Source organism: Sinohyriopsis cumingii, chromosome 10, assembly GCF_028554795.1.
Source record: "Sinohyriopsis cumingii isolate HCF-2022 chromosome 10, ASM2855479v2, whole genome shotgun sequence".
Taxonomy (NCBI): domain Eukaryota; kingdom Metazoa; phylum Mollusca; class Bivalvia; order Unionida; family Unionidae; genus Sinohyriopsis; species Sinohyriopsis cumingii.
Genome location: NC_142970.1, coordinates 34,135,803 through 34,151,703, shown reverse-complemented (window position 1 = coordinate 34,151,703; position 15,901 = coordinate 34,135,803). Strand labels below are relative to the sequence as shown.

The 15,901-nt window shown below is 36.4% G+C and overlaps 1 protein-coding gene across 4 annotated transcripts in view; it reads left to right on the top strand.

Annotated features, from left to right (window-relative positions):
- Nucleotides 1-15,901, top strand: part of LOC149789856 (transcription initiation factor TFIID subunit 5-like) — a 227,465-nt gene that overhangs the window by 46,653 nt on the left and 164,911 nt on the right. For all 4 annotated transcript variants that reach the window (XM_089971839.1, XM_089971841.1, XM_089971838.1 and 1 more), the window contains exon 3: nucleotides 7,972-8,050. Coding sequence is in view for 2 of the 4 variants with exons in the window: in XM_089971838.1 (XP_089827964.1) it covers nucleotides 7,972-8,050 (79 nt within the window). In the remaining 2 variants the exon portion in view is untranslated. The remainder of the gene's footprint in view (nucleotides 1-7,971; nucleotides 8,051-15,901) is intronic.

The window sequence follows — 15,901 nt, the reverse complement described above, 5'->3', positions numbered from 1 at the left end:
GCAGGTTGCACCCACCCTTGACAGAAGTTGAGCACCATAACTGTTTGTTGCATCCTCCCTTTAGGGAGGTTGAGCACCACATTAGCAGGTTGCTCCCTCCCATGAGGGAGGTTGAGCACTGCAATACATATTGTGCCTCTGGCAGTGTGTTGGCCCCTTCCATTAGGGAGACAACACATCACATCCATCTGTCACTCGTCGACCTCACAATACTTGAACTGGGCCAGAACTGAGCTTCCCTCTCTCCCACTCCCCCATCCCACCCTGTGCAGGATTTACAATCCATACACAGGATTGAGGCTTGGGATAGGGACTGTTTTGATGTCCACCCCACGCCCCAATTATACCTATGAACCTCTATTGGGATGTTGGCCTTCCACCTCAGGGACATTGGCCCATGATGCCCCCATGGACTACTGGACCTTGCCATATCAATCAAATTGATGCTGTGGCTAAAGGTGTTACATCATCAGGGGTAGATAGACGTTCTCGTCTCCTCTCTGTGCCTCCTGATGTACCAGGGACTGCGACATATAGTACTCCTATGCCCCCTCCATCACTCCATCATGATGGTTGGGTCCTCTCCATTGTCTTCTCACTGGGTATTCCTTCTGCACAACATCTCATGCATTCCCCACCTTCTTGCCTGGCTCATCTATAGTGTTCTCTCTGCCAGAACAGGTTTTCATGCCAAGTTGTCAGCTGCATCATTCAGGCCAAGAGAGCTTCTAATTAAAAGGTCTATGATGCCTGGTGGTGAATCTTCTGTGTTTGGTGCAGTAGGAACACATTGATCCTCTCTGTCCCCCTTAACTTAATTGCTGATTTTCTTTTGTTTCATTTTAAGACAGAAAGATGTTCAGTATCCACTCTCACCTTGGTGCTCTTGTCTGGTATATGTTTTTGGATCCAGAGACCTGTCTCCTGCTTTCTTATGCCCAGGTGGAATCTTGTTTCTTATGGTCGTTAATCAAGCCCCCTTTTGAACCTTTGAGTGAAGCTTCACAAAGAAGTGAGATTCATGCCTTGTCTGTTGGCACTGGCTGTTTCTGGTTTCTAGCAGCTTGCACCCTCCCATTAGGTAGGATGCGCACAGCAACTGTGGGTTGCACCCTTCTCTTAGTATAGGACGAACATCATGACAGCAGGTTGCACTCTCCCATTATATAGGTGGAGCATTGCAACAATAGGTTGCACCCTTCCGTTAGGGAAGTAGAGCACTGCAACAGATCTCTGTCTGCATTTCTCTCTGTGGGTGATTACAACCTAATTTGGAGCTCAGAGAGACATCATCCTTTGATAGATTGACCTTTCCCTCTGTGGTAAGTGCAACTCAATTTCTCTGTTTTTGATCAGTTTGAGTAGAGCATCAGCCTACCCACCTAACTGACATTCAGCTATGCAGTAGTGGTAGGATAAGTAATTGCTGCTATTAAAATGTAGTTTTAAGAGGGGTAAAACTAATTTTAATTATGCATTACTTAACTTCTGATTTTGCCTAATGCTCTTTTCCCACCCCCTCTGATGTCTTGCATAATTGTCATCTGTGAAAAGATGACAGATAATATACCTTCTTCATATAACTAGGTGACATATGGAGTGGTGTGCAAAATAAGAAAGTGTAGTTCAAAAGGTCATTCTGAATTTTTCTCCACTCTGTGAGAGAATGTATTCACATTGAATGGATGGTTTTTGGCATGAAAAAAGGTTACCTATGCAGTAGCGGCTGGTAAGTATTGCAGGTAGTGGCTGGTAAGTATTCTCACTTTTCTAATCAAACTTTCAACACTGCGCATGGCATATCTCACTCTTATATGACGATGACGTACTTAACAAAAATGCCACAAGAGTTTTGCAATGAAAATAGACCACCATACTTTTTCAAATCATTATGACAAAATAAGTTTATTGCTTACAACTTTACATAAAATGGCCCCTGAGAGAGACTGCATGCCTGCTTAGCAATTATTATCCCACCCACCATGGAAAGAGTGGTAATTCTTGAAGCTGAACATAACTTTTGTAAAACACATGATAAAGGGACAAACAAAACATGGTACTCCATAGTATACAGGGTTTACTTAGTTACTAAAAATAGAATGATTGTTTGCTCCAGAAAAGCAGTTTACATTTCCCCATTTTGATTGTGAATAGAAAAACGGTACACAATGAACATAAAATTTTGTCCATCAGACTCGTATTTAACTTCATCTTCATGTTCAAAATCACCCACTGGGATCTCTATTAACACTTTCCCAGCCCCAGTAATCTGTTATGTCATAACTATAAAAATTATTGTCATCATAACTATCCTCAGCAAGTATTTGCCAAACAAAATCACCATCTGCAGAAGAACCAAAGTGGAAGTCAGACATTTTTTATATTTTTTAGGTAGCCTGTTTTTTAAATGTGCATTTGGAAAACGTCATTGATACGAGGTTCAAACCATGACATAATGCTTGCTCCCATGCACACTGTGGCAATTTAACAACCATTTATGTCAACGAAGTCCACATATGTGAATAGTTGGCTACCTGAGAAACAGATGTCCTGATATGTACTGGCGTGACTAATGTCATGAGAAGCACTTTAAGAATGAACAGTTAATTAAAAATTGTATAGTGCGCTGAGTATTCATTACAAGATTCATTCAGATCATGCATTAAAGAAAGGCTTGAACTAGTACTGATAAGGATATAGTCATGAAATTAGGATTTGTGATGGTGAAAATCATGTCAAAGTTGCACCATGTTGCTGGTGATCTATGAGAAAGAATGAACATCCTGACAAATGTAAAAGAGGACAAAATTGCGTAATCTTTCAGTTCTTGTCATGTTAGGCATACTTATTATATACCAAAGTTTCTTTTATGGCTTCAGTATTTTTTTTAAATTTAAAATTAAGCATTTGTTATGTATTTGCATCTGTTAAATTTATTTTTACATGTATAATTGTCATATAAGAATAAAGCATGTACTTTTTTATGTTTTTAAATTTATAATTATATTTAGGAAAGAAAATAATAAATAAACAATTTATACAAAGTTGCCTGAGTTTTTTTAATGTGGTTTTATCATGTATCCTGAGCTGGAAGGATAAAACATTTTATAACAGTATCAATGACTATATTTTTTGCATAAATCACAGTATGTTTTTACCCACTACTGGTTTTTAACAGATATCTTTAATGTGATAAAAAATGCAAAGAACTTAATCATTTCATTCATGAGTTCTTACTGTTACCATAGTGGCCATAACACTGTCCTCATCCTCGTGATTCATGCTTACCAGAGTTTAAATACTAACACAGCACCATATTGCATATGCTATGGGTGAGTCTATTTTCCTCTGACAACAAAGTGACATAGTTCATCCTATTCAGTAGCTGCTGGATAATTCTGTAAATTACCATGAGGTTATGAGGAGAGTTGTTTCCTTTTGAACACATGTACATGTAATTACACCTCTTCTTTTATTGACACGAAAGGCAAATTTGTTGTCATTCTTTTCCTTTGCTTGATTCAGTATTGTAAATATCAGAAGCAGATGTTGTAGTTTTTACCTTCTGTGTGCATACTTGCATAGTTGTGCGTCCACCCATTTGCTGACCACTTCGGTGGCCTAGTGGTAAGAGCATCTGCCTCAGATGCGGTAGGTCATGGGTTTGATCCCTGGCCGAGTCATACCAAAGAATTACAAAAATGGTACAGAAAGTTGCCTTGCATGGTGCATAGCATTAAGATGTTTGTGTTAGGACTGGTCAGTCTGGTATCAGGACAATGTGACTGGGTGGGACATCATGCTATATGTCTGCGGCATGATGCCCCAGTGCTAGACATCACTATAAACTGTCACACTGCAGACATCATAGCGATATGACTGATTTTTTTAAAAAGTTCGGTTAAAAATCTAGATTGCACACACACTCTCCACCCATTTGCTGAAAATGGACTTGTCCAATAACTGGAAATGACTGGCAAGCAGGGTCGTCTTTAGCACTGAAAACTTCTTTTGATATGCAATGCACAGATGATAATGGTGTTATGGTCCCCTTGGTCATAATCAGATTTGAAATTATAAATCATTGGATAAACAAAGTTCTGTGCATTTTTTATACTATTTATGTTTTTATTTCTTTAAATCGGTATGGGGAGGTAAATTCATACCATAACCAGTAAGTTAATTTGAATTATTTCCAATCCGTATGAAATGATCATTTATCATAATCTTTTAAAAAGAAGGAAATAACAATTGCACATCAAAATAGGTCACTAGAGGCATGTGTAAAGGAATATATTTGCATCCGCTTTAACCTTTGTTTGCTAATTGGTGTGACTTATTTTATCTTACTTCATTGATGTCATAACATTCTGCAGGTGGTACAGAATCAATAATTTGTAAGAGATCAGTTTTCTTTAAAGTTAGCATCACAACGTTTCAGTAAACAGCAGGATATTATTTATTTATACTATCAAGCCTAATAAAAGACAAAGAAATATTTTACTACAGTCTCACTTCTTCATAAGATTAAAATATATCATTTAAAAATGCAAAATAATTAAATTAAAATTTTGAAATAATTTCTGTCAGAATCTATTTTAACAATTAATATGTGAATATGATTTGGGCCAATCCAGAAACTAAAGTATAGCTGGTGTTTTGTCAGTTTGATACAGGTTACAAGTAAATGTTCAATTTTGACAATTTAAAAAAAAATCATTACTAATGAACCACCATGATACAGGATTGGACTTTTCCAAATTTAAATTAAAAGAATCCCTAGGGAATCAAAAGACAACAATAGACCATATGCATACCGTCATTTTATTTATTGCATGTAACAGAATGACTCAAATATTATCTACAATTTGAACTTAAGCATACAGTTTGTAGAAAATTGGATTCAACATTTTCTCAAGTACAACAGATGCTGTTATTATTTAAAAGTTTTAAAAAAAAATTATATATGAAATATGATTATAAAAAATTTATCACTCCAACACAGACATTGTTCCATGTTGGTGATACGTTTTTGATCTTTTAAAAAAAAAAAATTGAATCCATTCACAATATCAACAGTCTGCATTGCATGTATCCCAAGTACAACAGCGAACAGTTATTGTCATAAAGTTTCAATGCTTTTCTGTAATGTAATAGGAAACTAATCAAAAGTGGTCTTATGTTTGAGAGCATATGTTGATGATAGCAACGATATGTGCCAATTTATTATTATTCAGTCTGTCAGGTTGACAGGTCAGAACTATCCATTAATGATCAACTTTCACATGAAGTTTTTCTTTAGCTTTGCCAATACTTCCTGATTGTCATGCAGCGAATAAGTTACCTTAAATGCTGATTGGTAGTTATTGTTTACCCTGGACCAGAACAAACAATAACCCCCGTAAGAATTCAGTTTAACATTTTTCAGAGTAGGCAAGATGCAAATCAATGAAGAAACTATGAGTAAAAATGCTTAATAAATGATGAGTAAAGTACCTGAAAAAGCTGTTGGAATAAAATAATTTTACAATTAAACAAGGCTTACCAAAGTTGCAGTTTGATTGGGATTTTATGAAGTTGTAAGTGTCTGAGGGATAACATGAGATGGAATTAGTCACATGATGAGTCAGTCTATGGAGCATGATCAGCTTGGATGCCTCAGAGAACAACAATAGGGTGGGATATGCATGAACATAATTAATTCGCATATGGGTGGGCATGTGATCCCTGATAAGCGAAACACAGCTAGCCAGGTTTTCTGCAGTCGATGTTCCTCGAGTGGATCCTGAGGCAAGGTCAACAGGAAGCGAATCTGTGGAAGAATGTACGATTGCTGAACAATTTGTCACTGAAAATAGGGAAACCAGGGCTGTGATGTCCACAATGGTGCTACAAGAACCACTTCTGCACAGTCGTCTACTATCTTCTGAAGAACACATTCCACCAGGCTGAAAGGTGGGAACATGTATAAAATTAGGTCTGACCACATCATAGAGAAAGCATCAATGTCCCATGCATGTGGGTCTGGTCTATGTTACATGTATTTGTGAATTTGATGATTCAGTCTAGAGGCAAACATATCAATATCAGACTGTCCCAATATTGCATGAATTTTATTAAAGATTGTTTTGTTTAACATCCACTCTGCATCATCATTGAAATTCCTAGATAGGTGATCTGCTTCTACATTATTCTTCCCAGGAAGATGGCAAGCACTCAACCAAATTTGTCTTTCTATTCAACGAAACCAAATATCACGGGCCATTTGGTTTAGTAATCTGTTCCTACCTCTCATTTTGTTAATGTAGGCAACAGCTACAGTATTATCCATGAAGATCCTGTTGTGTAAGTTATATTTGTATCCACAAAGAGACTTTAATGTCATGAAGCAGTCCTGCAATTCTAAAACACTGATATGGCTCATTTTCTCATGTCTGGGTTACCTCAGCAAATAGGCGTAAAACTGACTTTAACATTTTCGATCCACCATTTAATTGTATCTTTAGCATTGCTGGAAAGAGAAATTGATGCATCATAATTGCTCTTTTGCATTTTCAGTAATCTGTTTTTCTCCCTTTCCAAAAGCTTGTAATAGAGAGGGGTATATTCTAAGCCTGGCTCACTAGTAACTGTTGTGCCTATTAATTGTGCTAATTCGCAAATAATCAAATATTTCCACTTCAGCACTGTGTCACAAAACTCAATCAATGCCTTTGCCTTTCCCTCAGTCAATTTAACCATCATATTTACTGAATTAATGAGAAATCCCATGAAACTGATAGTTTGTGTAGATTGCCAAATGGATTTAAATGGGTGTATGGTAAATCCTAAATCGTCCGATAATGCTGCAGTATGGTACACATTGTTTTGACACTCTAAGTATGTTGATCCTTGAAGAAGGCTATCATCCAAAAGACAACATTGAGATAATCCTTCTTACGCAAGGAAGAAAAAACAGGCTTCATTATTTTGTAGTATACTCGTGGTGCAGATGCCAGTCCATTTGGTAAACAGGTGTACTGATAAAAATTGTCCTTTCCAATGAAAGCATAAATATTTGCGAAAAGCAGTGTCAACTGGCATAGAGTAATAAGCATCTTTTAGGTCAATAGAAGCAAAAAAAGAATCTTTACAAACCATGGTCAGTGCTGTTTTTAATATCTCCATTTTAAAATGGTGATGTACCAAATGTGCATTGAAAGCCTGCAGGTTAAGAATAACCTGGATGCTTCTCTAGTGAAGATGTTAGACAAGTACTTTACACAGGCAAAGTTTATTTCCTCCTTTAGAACTACGAATGTTTATAATCAGCTGATAACAATGTAGATAAATTGGTGCCTTTCTATACGTAAACATCTTGAGAGTATGCTTGCACAGTAAACCACGCCTATTTGGTAGAGACCATGTCCACTCTGCAGTGGCCATCCATGATGACTATGAGAAGGCGTGGTGTGCAGATCTATTGTTGGAGGTTTTTTCTCAGTCCTCTTCTCTTTTTCCACCTCACTGCAATGCGAATGGTTCCTATAAAAATCATGTGAGCTGGAGTTTTCACTCGAAGACTTCTTACATTTTGTTGGTCCTGAATCAAAGTGGTAACACCTGAATATCCAATACAACTACCATGAGGTTTTCACTGGAAGACTTCTTATGATGTCAGCTTGTTGGAAAGTTATATCAATATTGGGTTTTAATCAGAAGACTTCTTATGATAAGTATGTCTACCATTGCAATCATATTAAAATCTTGGTATTGCTAGCCTTCCTAGTGGAAAGTCATATCAATATAGGGCAATAACCAGAAGACTAATTATGTTATTTGGTTGATCAGTGCTGATCATAGTTGATTTAGTTGCCACAATGACTATTTGAAAATCATCACTCAAAAATACCAGCATATAAGGAGAAGCTTGATCTGTTTGAATGCACAAAAATATGTTTCTTATTTGAAGTAACTACATTTTTATTCCAGTGATGATGACCCTACGTTATATGATGATCACTACACAGACCTCAAAGCATTCATTGAGTCCTGCTTGGATGTTCACAAGGTAACTTTAGAAATCACTGGAGCATGGGCATGCTGGTTTTCTTTTATTTAGTAGCTATTTGCAGGTTTGATAAAAAAAAGTGCAGTTTTTGTTGAGTCCCTATTAGTAGGAAGCAAGACATTGGCACACCCCTATCATCAACACTTTGTTATGGTTTCGGTTAAAGTTTTAATAGAGGTAAAACATTGCATATTATTATTACTATTATTATTACTATTGTTATTCTCATTATTGATATTTTGCTATCACTTTTCTTGGGCTGGTCACCACTCTGTCAGTTTTTGGACCAGCATAATCTTAGTCATTGTAAAATTTCAGAATATCATCTTCTTTTCTTTGGACTTATGCAGGGTTCATACAGTCTTTGAAGGTATTTAAGAGTTTGGAAAAAATGAGGTAGCATTTTCAAGGCCTTGAAAGTTTGGAAATATTGAGCAGATTACCCTGAGGTCTTTAAAAGTATTTGAAAATTGAATTAAACCCCAAAATTTTAATTTCTATCCATAATCACATATAAAATTGTTCAAGGTTGTTAGCGTCTGATGTATAGTCTGACTATACAAACCCATTTGTTTGTACCCCCATCCAATTTCAGTAATGGAAACCTATACTGGAATAAAAAGTGCAAGGACCTTAGTCAATTCATTCATTGATTTATAATGTCTAACCTGACTGTGAGTAGAGTCGCTCTAACACTGTCATCATCTGTATCATGCTTAACGAAAGTTATCAGTATAATAGATGGACATGCTTGAGATCCATTTCCAGTTCCTGGACAAGTACATTTTCAGCAAAGGGGTGTGTGCATGACTACAGATGTACATACATATTTCGTCTGCTTCTGATATATACAATGTCAAATCAAGCAAAGGATTGAATGACATCAACAAATTTGCCTTTCACATGGATTTAACAAGCAGTTTGATTTTTATGTTCATGTGTGCAAAGGGATATAATTCCAAACTCTCAACCTTATGGTTATTTATGGAATTATCCGGCAGTTACCGAATAGGATGAACTACGTCATTATGTTGTCTGATGGAAATAAAGTAGCCCATACTTTACGCAATATGGCGCCATGTTAGTATGGAAGTTTGTTAAGCATGAAAGGAGCAGGAGATGCCAGTATTGGTGCCATTTTGGTCACAGTCAGGTTATAAATTATAAATCAGTGATTCAAATGACTTCGTTCTGTGCACTTTTTAACATGTTAAACGTTTTTGTTATTGAAATCAGTAGGGGGTACAAACAAACGGGGATGTATAGTCAGACTATAGTTGAGTTTTCTTGGTTTCTTTGCTTTGATAACTCATTCAGTTTCATTGCCAATGAATAACACATGCATTCTTCATCAAAGCAAGCCAGCTACACCCTTCATCAAAGGAAGTTAGCACTGTAACTATTTTCAGCACGTTTTTTGTTTTCTAATTTCATGGTGTTTGTTTTTTCATAATCTTATCATTATATATGGTTTTAAGGTGTTGTAAAGTGCTTAGACGTCTAAAGATCAGGTGCTATACAAAGTCCTCATTATTATTTTTAGTATTATTATTACAATCACAAATAAAACTGCCTAAGATCGTTAGATTCGGATGTAGTCGGTTTTCCTGGCTTCTTGCTATTCCTGGCTTCTTGCTATTGATGAATCGTTCAGTTTGATTGGACGAGTTCATCAGCTTTGGCCAATCAAAATATTTATTACACTAATTCACAATTTTTTTTTAATAACACTGTTCAGCCAATTTAATTTTGGTTACATTGTACAAGCGCTCACTTTATGTAGAAAGTGCACGAAAGTAACATGTTTCAGGATATAAAATTTGTTCAGTTGATTTACGTCTTCAGTTTTTTTCACCTCATGTTTAAAAATACCCTGTCTTTGCTCTTTCAATGATATCTGGCTTGAACAAGAGAAATACAAGGAATGGCTGAAAAAGGAAAAAACATGTAAACGAAAGGCGTTTTGTGCATTAAAAAAATTAGAAGCAAATCTCCACAGGGTCATCAGAATTATGTTTGAGGCAGGAAGAGAAGTAGAGTCCCAATGTGATTTAATATTGACTCAGTATGGAATATTAGTGGATGAAGTTATCCAGTTGGACAATCATCCCTTGAAATGCTTCAGTAGAATAGATGACAGCCTTGGTGAAGTGTTTTATTCCGTCCTTTCCAAAAGAAACGAATATGTTGAACTTTGGAATGTTCTCCAGAAAATGTTGCTGTTGTCACATGGGCATGCAACAGTGAAGAGAGGATTTTCTGTCAGCAAACAGGTATCTGTTGAGAACCCCAGCAGAGAAAGCCTCAGAGCTCAGAGGCTAATCATTGACACAGTGAGAAAAGCCAGTGGACGTTTGTACATCATTAGCTATGAAATGACAAATGCCTCCTCTGCAAGACATACTAAGTACCATGCCTATCTGGATAAGAAAAAAGCAGATGAGGAACATGAGGAGAAAATCAGAAAAGGAAAGAAACGGTAGTTAGCCATATATGAAGTGGAAGAACTTAAAGCCAAAAAGCTGTGTCTTGAAGCTGATATTGTCAGCCTACATGCTTCCTCTGTTCAGAAGGCAGAAGAAACAGAGTTAAAAGGACTCGTACTTGTCACAGAGTTGACTGCTCTTAGGAGAAGAGCAGAGAAAAATATGACAGTGGTGGCTTCGCTTTCTAAAATGATTGAAGAGAAAAAAACAGCAACTGTAATAATGCATTTAAAGCAGTGCTGACGTCTCTTAAGATAACAATTTGTATTAAATCTGATGCATAAGTTACGTATTTCTGAAATAACAGTGAATGTTAACCTGTCTTCCAGATCATAATATAGCAGTTTTAGGAAATTAATTTTAGTTTTAATTTCATCATTAAACAGTATTGTAGTATTTTGCATTCATTGTTTTCTCATTTAACCTGTATACAAAATGTTATCAAAAATTGGTCTTGGAAATCTATGCTTGTCGTTTTTGAAAGTTTGGGAAGAGTCTTTGAATTTATCATTAAGAGTTCAGTATGAACCCTGTCATATGGAATTACATATCTCTGGAAGCTCAAAAGTTTGGAATTTCTACTGTCTTCTGGCATGTTTTCCATCAAACATCTCCACTGTTGTGTTGCATTTGACATTTTCTCCCAAGTGTTTACATTTTTTATCATTTATCCATGTATCCTTTTGTTTGTTTTGAGAACTTTTATTGTGCAATTTTATCTCATTGGTACATGTGTTATGGTATTGTATTACCACCTAAACATATGTTTTGTTTATTACTGTAGTTTTTGTTTGGTTTTGATTTTGTTCTTGTAATAGGGAGTTGGGAAATGTGGCCAACAGAAAGCCACTAGGGACACCAACCTACCAGTATATATGTGCTAAGTGGGTGTCCATTCTGTGTCTTGCTGCCAGATGAGGTGTGGAATCTGGCTGAAACCATTACTTCTATATTGGCAAGAAGAAAGGAGCTGCAGCCTTGTTTTCTTCATTGGTAGACACTTCCAATCCCAGCAGAGATCAGTGGCTTTGTTCAAGGAAATCACCAGTACCGGAGTGATTAATACCACTTTCTGGTAGATCTGTACCAAAGATAGTCAAGAGAGTCAAAATTGCTGGATGAATTGAGTTCTTTTGAAAGGGACACCATGAAGTTGTCTCTGTCACCTGATATGTCACTGAGCAGAGAAATCTATTAGCAATCACCAGGTTAGACACTTGATATTGGACACTGGGCAGGGCAACAAATAGCAATCACCAAGGATTTTTCACTGCTTATGAAGCAGGTTGCTATACACTCCTCTTGGACTGGTCATTGGTTAGAGCGCTGGGCAGTCATGAGATGCGAGAAGTGACCTGATCAGCACTCTCCAGTCCCTATGTTACTGTTCAATTGCAACAGGACATGGTACTTCCATCAGGGTGGTGGTGAATCTAGAATGCCACCCCCACCCACAGCTCTCCATGTCACCATGGATGAGCGTACCATGGCCCCAAGGGATGGGGTACCACCACTTCTGTTTTCCTGCATTAAGAGGGTTTGGCAGTCCTCTTCAAGGAAAAAAAAAGTAGTTCCATCTTTCCTACTAGAGGAGACAGGATGGTGAACTCTACATGCCACTGGACAAAGGAATTACATTGACTTGTTTTCTTCATCAGAGTCTCTGTTTCCATCCCTCTCTACTGGTTAGGCAATGGAAGATGAAGTATGGATATTTGATAAGGCAGTTTCCGATAACACTGTGTTTGTTATTTGGGCCTAAAGACTACAATAGATGCAGGAATAAATAAATTGGTAGTATACTGAAGAGTCAGTTTTATTGATATGATTATTCATTTGCTTAAACATAGAAATTTTCTGAAGGGAAAGATCTAAATGCACCCAGACAAAGTCATAACCCCTGATTATGTATTGAATGGAGCATCTGTAGGTAAGATTTACAGGCTGATCCTTGCACAATCAAGTCATGGTCATGTTTAAATCATACTAATGACCTACTGTATTTTTGCGTATATAAGACGTGTCTTATACAAAATTTTACTTACCCCGCACCCAGGGTGCGTCTTATATTAATGGGCGTCTTATCTAAGTATTTTTTAACACGAACGAACGGTACAATGTGTGATATTGAAGGACGATTATTGCAGTCGATATTCACGTTTCACAATTTTCATTCCTAGTTGTAAAAACAATTGGGTAAGTGTTCAGTAATTACCACGTGTACCAATCCAATGCAGGCCACTTCGAATGTCAAATCCTTTCGTTTCAATGTTTTGTATAATTATTGCAGATCTAAGTTTAGTAGGAATAAATGTTTTAAATTTAAATTCATCTTGTTAATCTCCTCTTCCTCCAACCTCCAATCACGTACATTCTTCTCGCTGCAGCTAAATTCTCTTCCAGCAGCTCTGTTGCCACGCTCCTTGGCAAACTTGATGACGTCTAATTTAAAGTCGGCCGTATATGATTTTCTCTTCGGCATCGTGACAGTTTTATAAATTTTAAAAATGCTAAGCAAATTGATCACTCATTTATATATACCGGTAATAAGAGACTGTTCCCACGTTTACCGGTATATATGCTAACCGCATACTTCGGGCATTTATTGGTCTATGTACGGTACTAATCCCACCCGCTGAAGACTTGGCCTAGCAGATCAATGAAGCCGCCTTTACATCTGGCGTTTATTGTTCTAGAATCTAGATACCAGGTACTCAACCCATCCGCTATTGGCCCAGCGGGAGATAAGAATAAATGATAACCATTGCGGTCCTGCCTCAGACAATTCTTTGATCTCAACTAAAAATGGTAATGAAGCCTTGTTTGCATCCGACAGGTGATGAAACATTGGACAAATTTTCATTTATGATAAAGGAAAGGAAACCACTGGAGATAAATTGCTCAGTGCGGCAGATGGCTAGGCCACGTGCGGCTTATATTTGTGGGCGTCTTACGTAAAATATTTTTTATGCAAATCGTCAAAACCCGCGTCTTATATATGGGTGCGTCTTAAATGCGCGAAAATACGGTATGTAACTGGTGCAAAACCTTTCAATCTACTCCCTAATATGTTTTTGCCATAGCATATATTAAATTAAGGGTTTTTTAACATTTGTCCCTGTTGTATGTAATATATGAAAGATTGAATATAAAGTCTAAAATTTGCTCTCCTACAGAACAGGAAACAATATAGAGACTCAAAGCTAGTTGATACAGTGGAAATATGATTGCAATTTCAGATATTTCAGTGGGTCTTGCAGACATATGGTTTAGAACTGGTGTAGTGATGCAGGGCTTTAGGCATGAAAATCTTTCAAGATAACACAAACGGTTTCAGTGTGTTGTCAAAGTTTGCTGTCTGTACTTTAAAGGTAGAAGCTTTGGTGAATCAAGATGAAACAACGAAAACTGCCAATAATTTTAACCAAGCTCGATAAATCATACAGTACAGCTCATGCAGTTTTTCAAAACTCAACACATTGTGGTAGGGGAACTTAACTCCCATCCACCCTCTTTCTGTGATAGTGATAATTACTAGTCACCATCATGCCACAGCAGACACCCCAGTTGCAATTGAAGGGACTGAATGACATTACTGACATTTGAACAGCCAATAAATGGAGACCACCCATGGAAAGACTGATACGTCAAGAGTGATTTACAGTCTGATACCATTTCAGGCATTGCTGATCTTTATTTTGATCATATATATGGACAATAAAAATTGTTTTTCAAAAGTATAGTATATTCAGTACATTTAGAAAGGGTTGATTGACTATGACTTCTTTTGCTATTAGTTTGTTTTGACTTTATTCAAAGAAATCTGAACAAACCTACATACTGACTTGATGTGAGGCACACCTTGTTTGAGCTTCTTGAAAAGTGTACATTTATCCTACTGTTTCAATTTGAAAGGTAATCCTCTTAGGTCTGGATGATTAAATTCAGGTAACAATGGCTTCTGTTATGTAAAAATAAAACAACAAAAAAAAACCCATAACAAAGCACTGAATTTACACTTGTTTTGGGTCTAACACAGTTTTTCAGTGATAGACTATACATGGTGGCCAGTAAACTGGTGAAGGAAGAACCCAGGAAAGACTGATCAGAAACACTGACTTACGGGATGTTACTGACAAGCTTTCAGCTTCACTTATGGTCCTGTCAGTAACAAGTTTAGTAAAGGTTACTAATAATCTGACCTCAGCATAATGTTGAAATGATTAATAATGTGGAGATTTGTCAAATATTAGATGTTCCAACAAATTTTAGGCATTCTATATAGATGTCTCCATGTGTTTTCTATTACTTGCTCATTTTTGTTACGTGAAATTTATAAAATAATTATTTTTTATTATCATAGAAAAAAAAGAACGATATGGAAATGATGTGAATGCAGATATTCAAGTGTGCTTTTTCCTGTTTGTGACTCTTGGAACATTTGGCTATTGAGCAAACATAGAACCATGAAAACAATTTGTAAAAAAATAGTATTTAGCATGTTTCTGTATGTGATGTACTGCTTCACAGCTAGTTACTGGAGACAAGTGGATAAAGTGTGTGACACGCATGCCTCCCAATACACTTGATTTTGGAACATGATGTATGGTCTAGTATGGAATTAATTTTCTTACTGCTTGCAAACTTTTCCAAATTAAATTTTTTTTAAGTGTAGATTATTATTGAACAGATTTTAACATTTTAATTTGGAAGATTCCTTAAAATTGTCAACATGTCATGCATTCAAAGAGTAAAATTTGGTTAGTATTAATGAGCATTTTAGTGTTATTTTTTAAACTAACAATGGTGAAAAATTCTTTAAAACATAATCAGAATGGAGGCACCATTGAAAGATTTTGAGTCCGAAATGGTGTTAAATATGAGTCAGATGTACATGCTGGATACATCAAGTATGAATGGGTTTATGTTGTAAAATATTTTGACATTCTGTATTTTTTATCGTTTTTTTTTTTCACTGCATAGAGTGCAGCATCATTGACTCATGTGTTAATTAACCCTTTACTGCTTGATGATGCCTTTTACACCAACCCCTTTACTGCTTGATGACGCCTTTCATGATAAATTCAATTAAGATGCCAGTGCTACCAAAATGAAGCCTGTATATGCATAACTATTACTTATACAGCTGCAAGAATGAATCTATACAATAATTAAGAACCAAATCTTAGTTTATTCGCACAATTAAAATGGCTGTGCATTTTAATCTACACTTGACAGTTGTATGTAACAGCATGTTCACCATTTGTAAATATGTGCTCTGCATCCTGCAGTTGCAATGTGAAGTGGTTTGAAATTTTTAATAGTACAGTTCAAGGATTTTTACTAATATACATGGGAATATGCC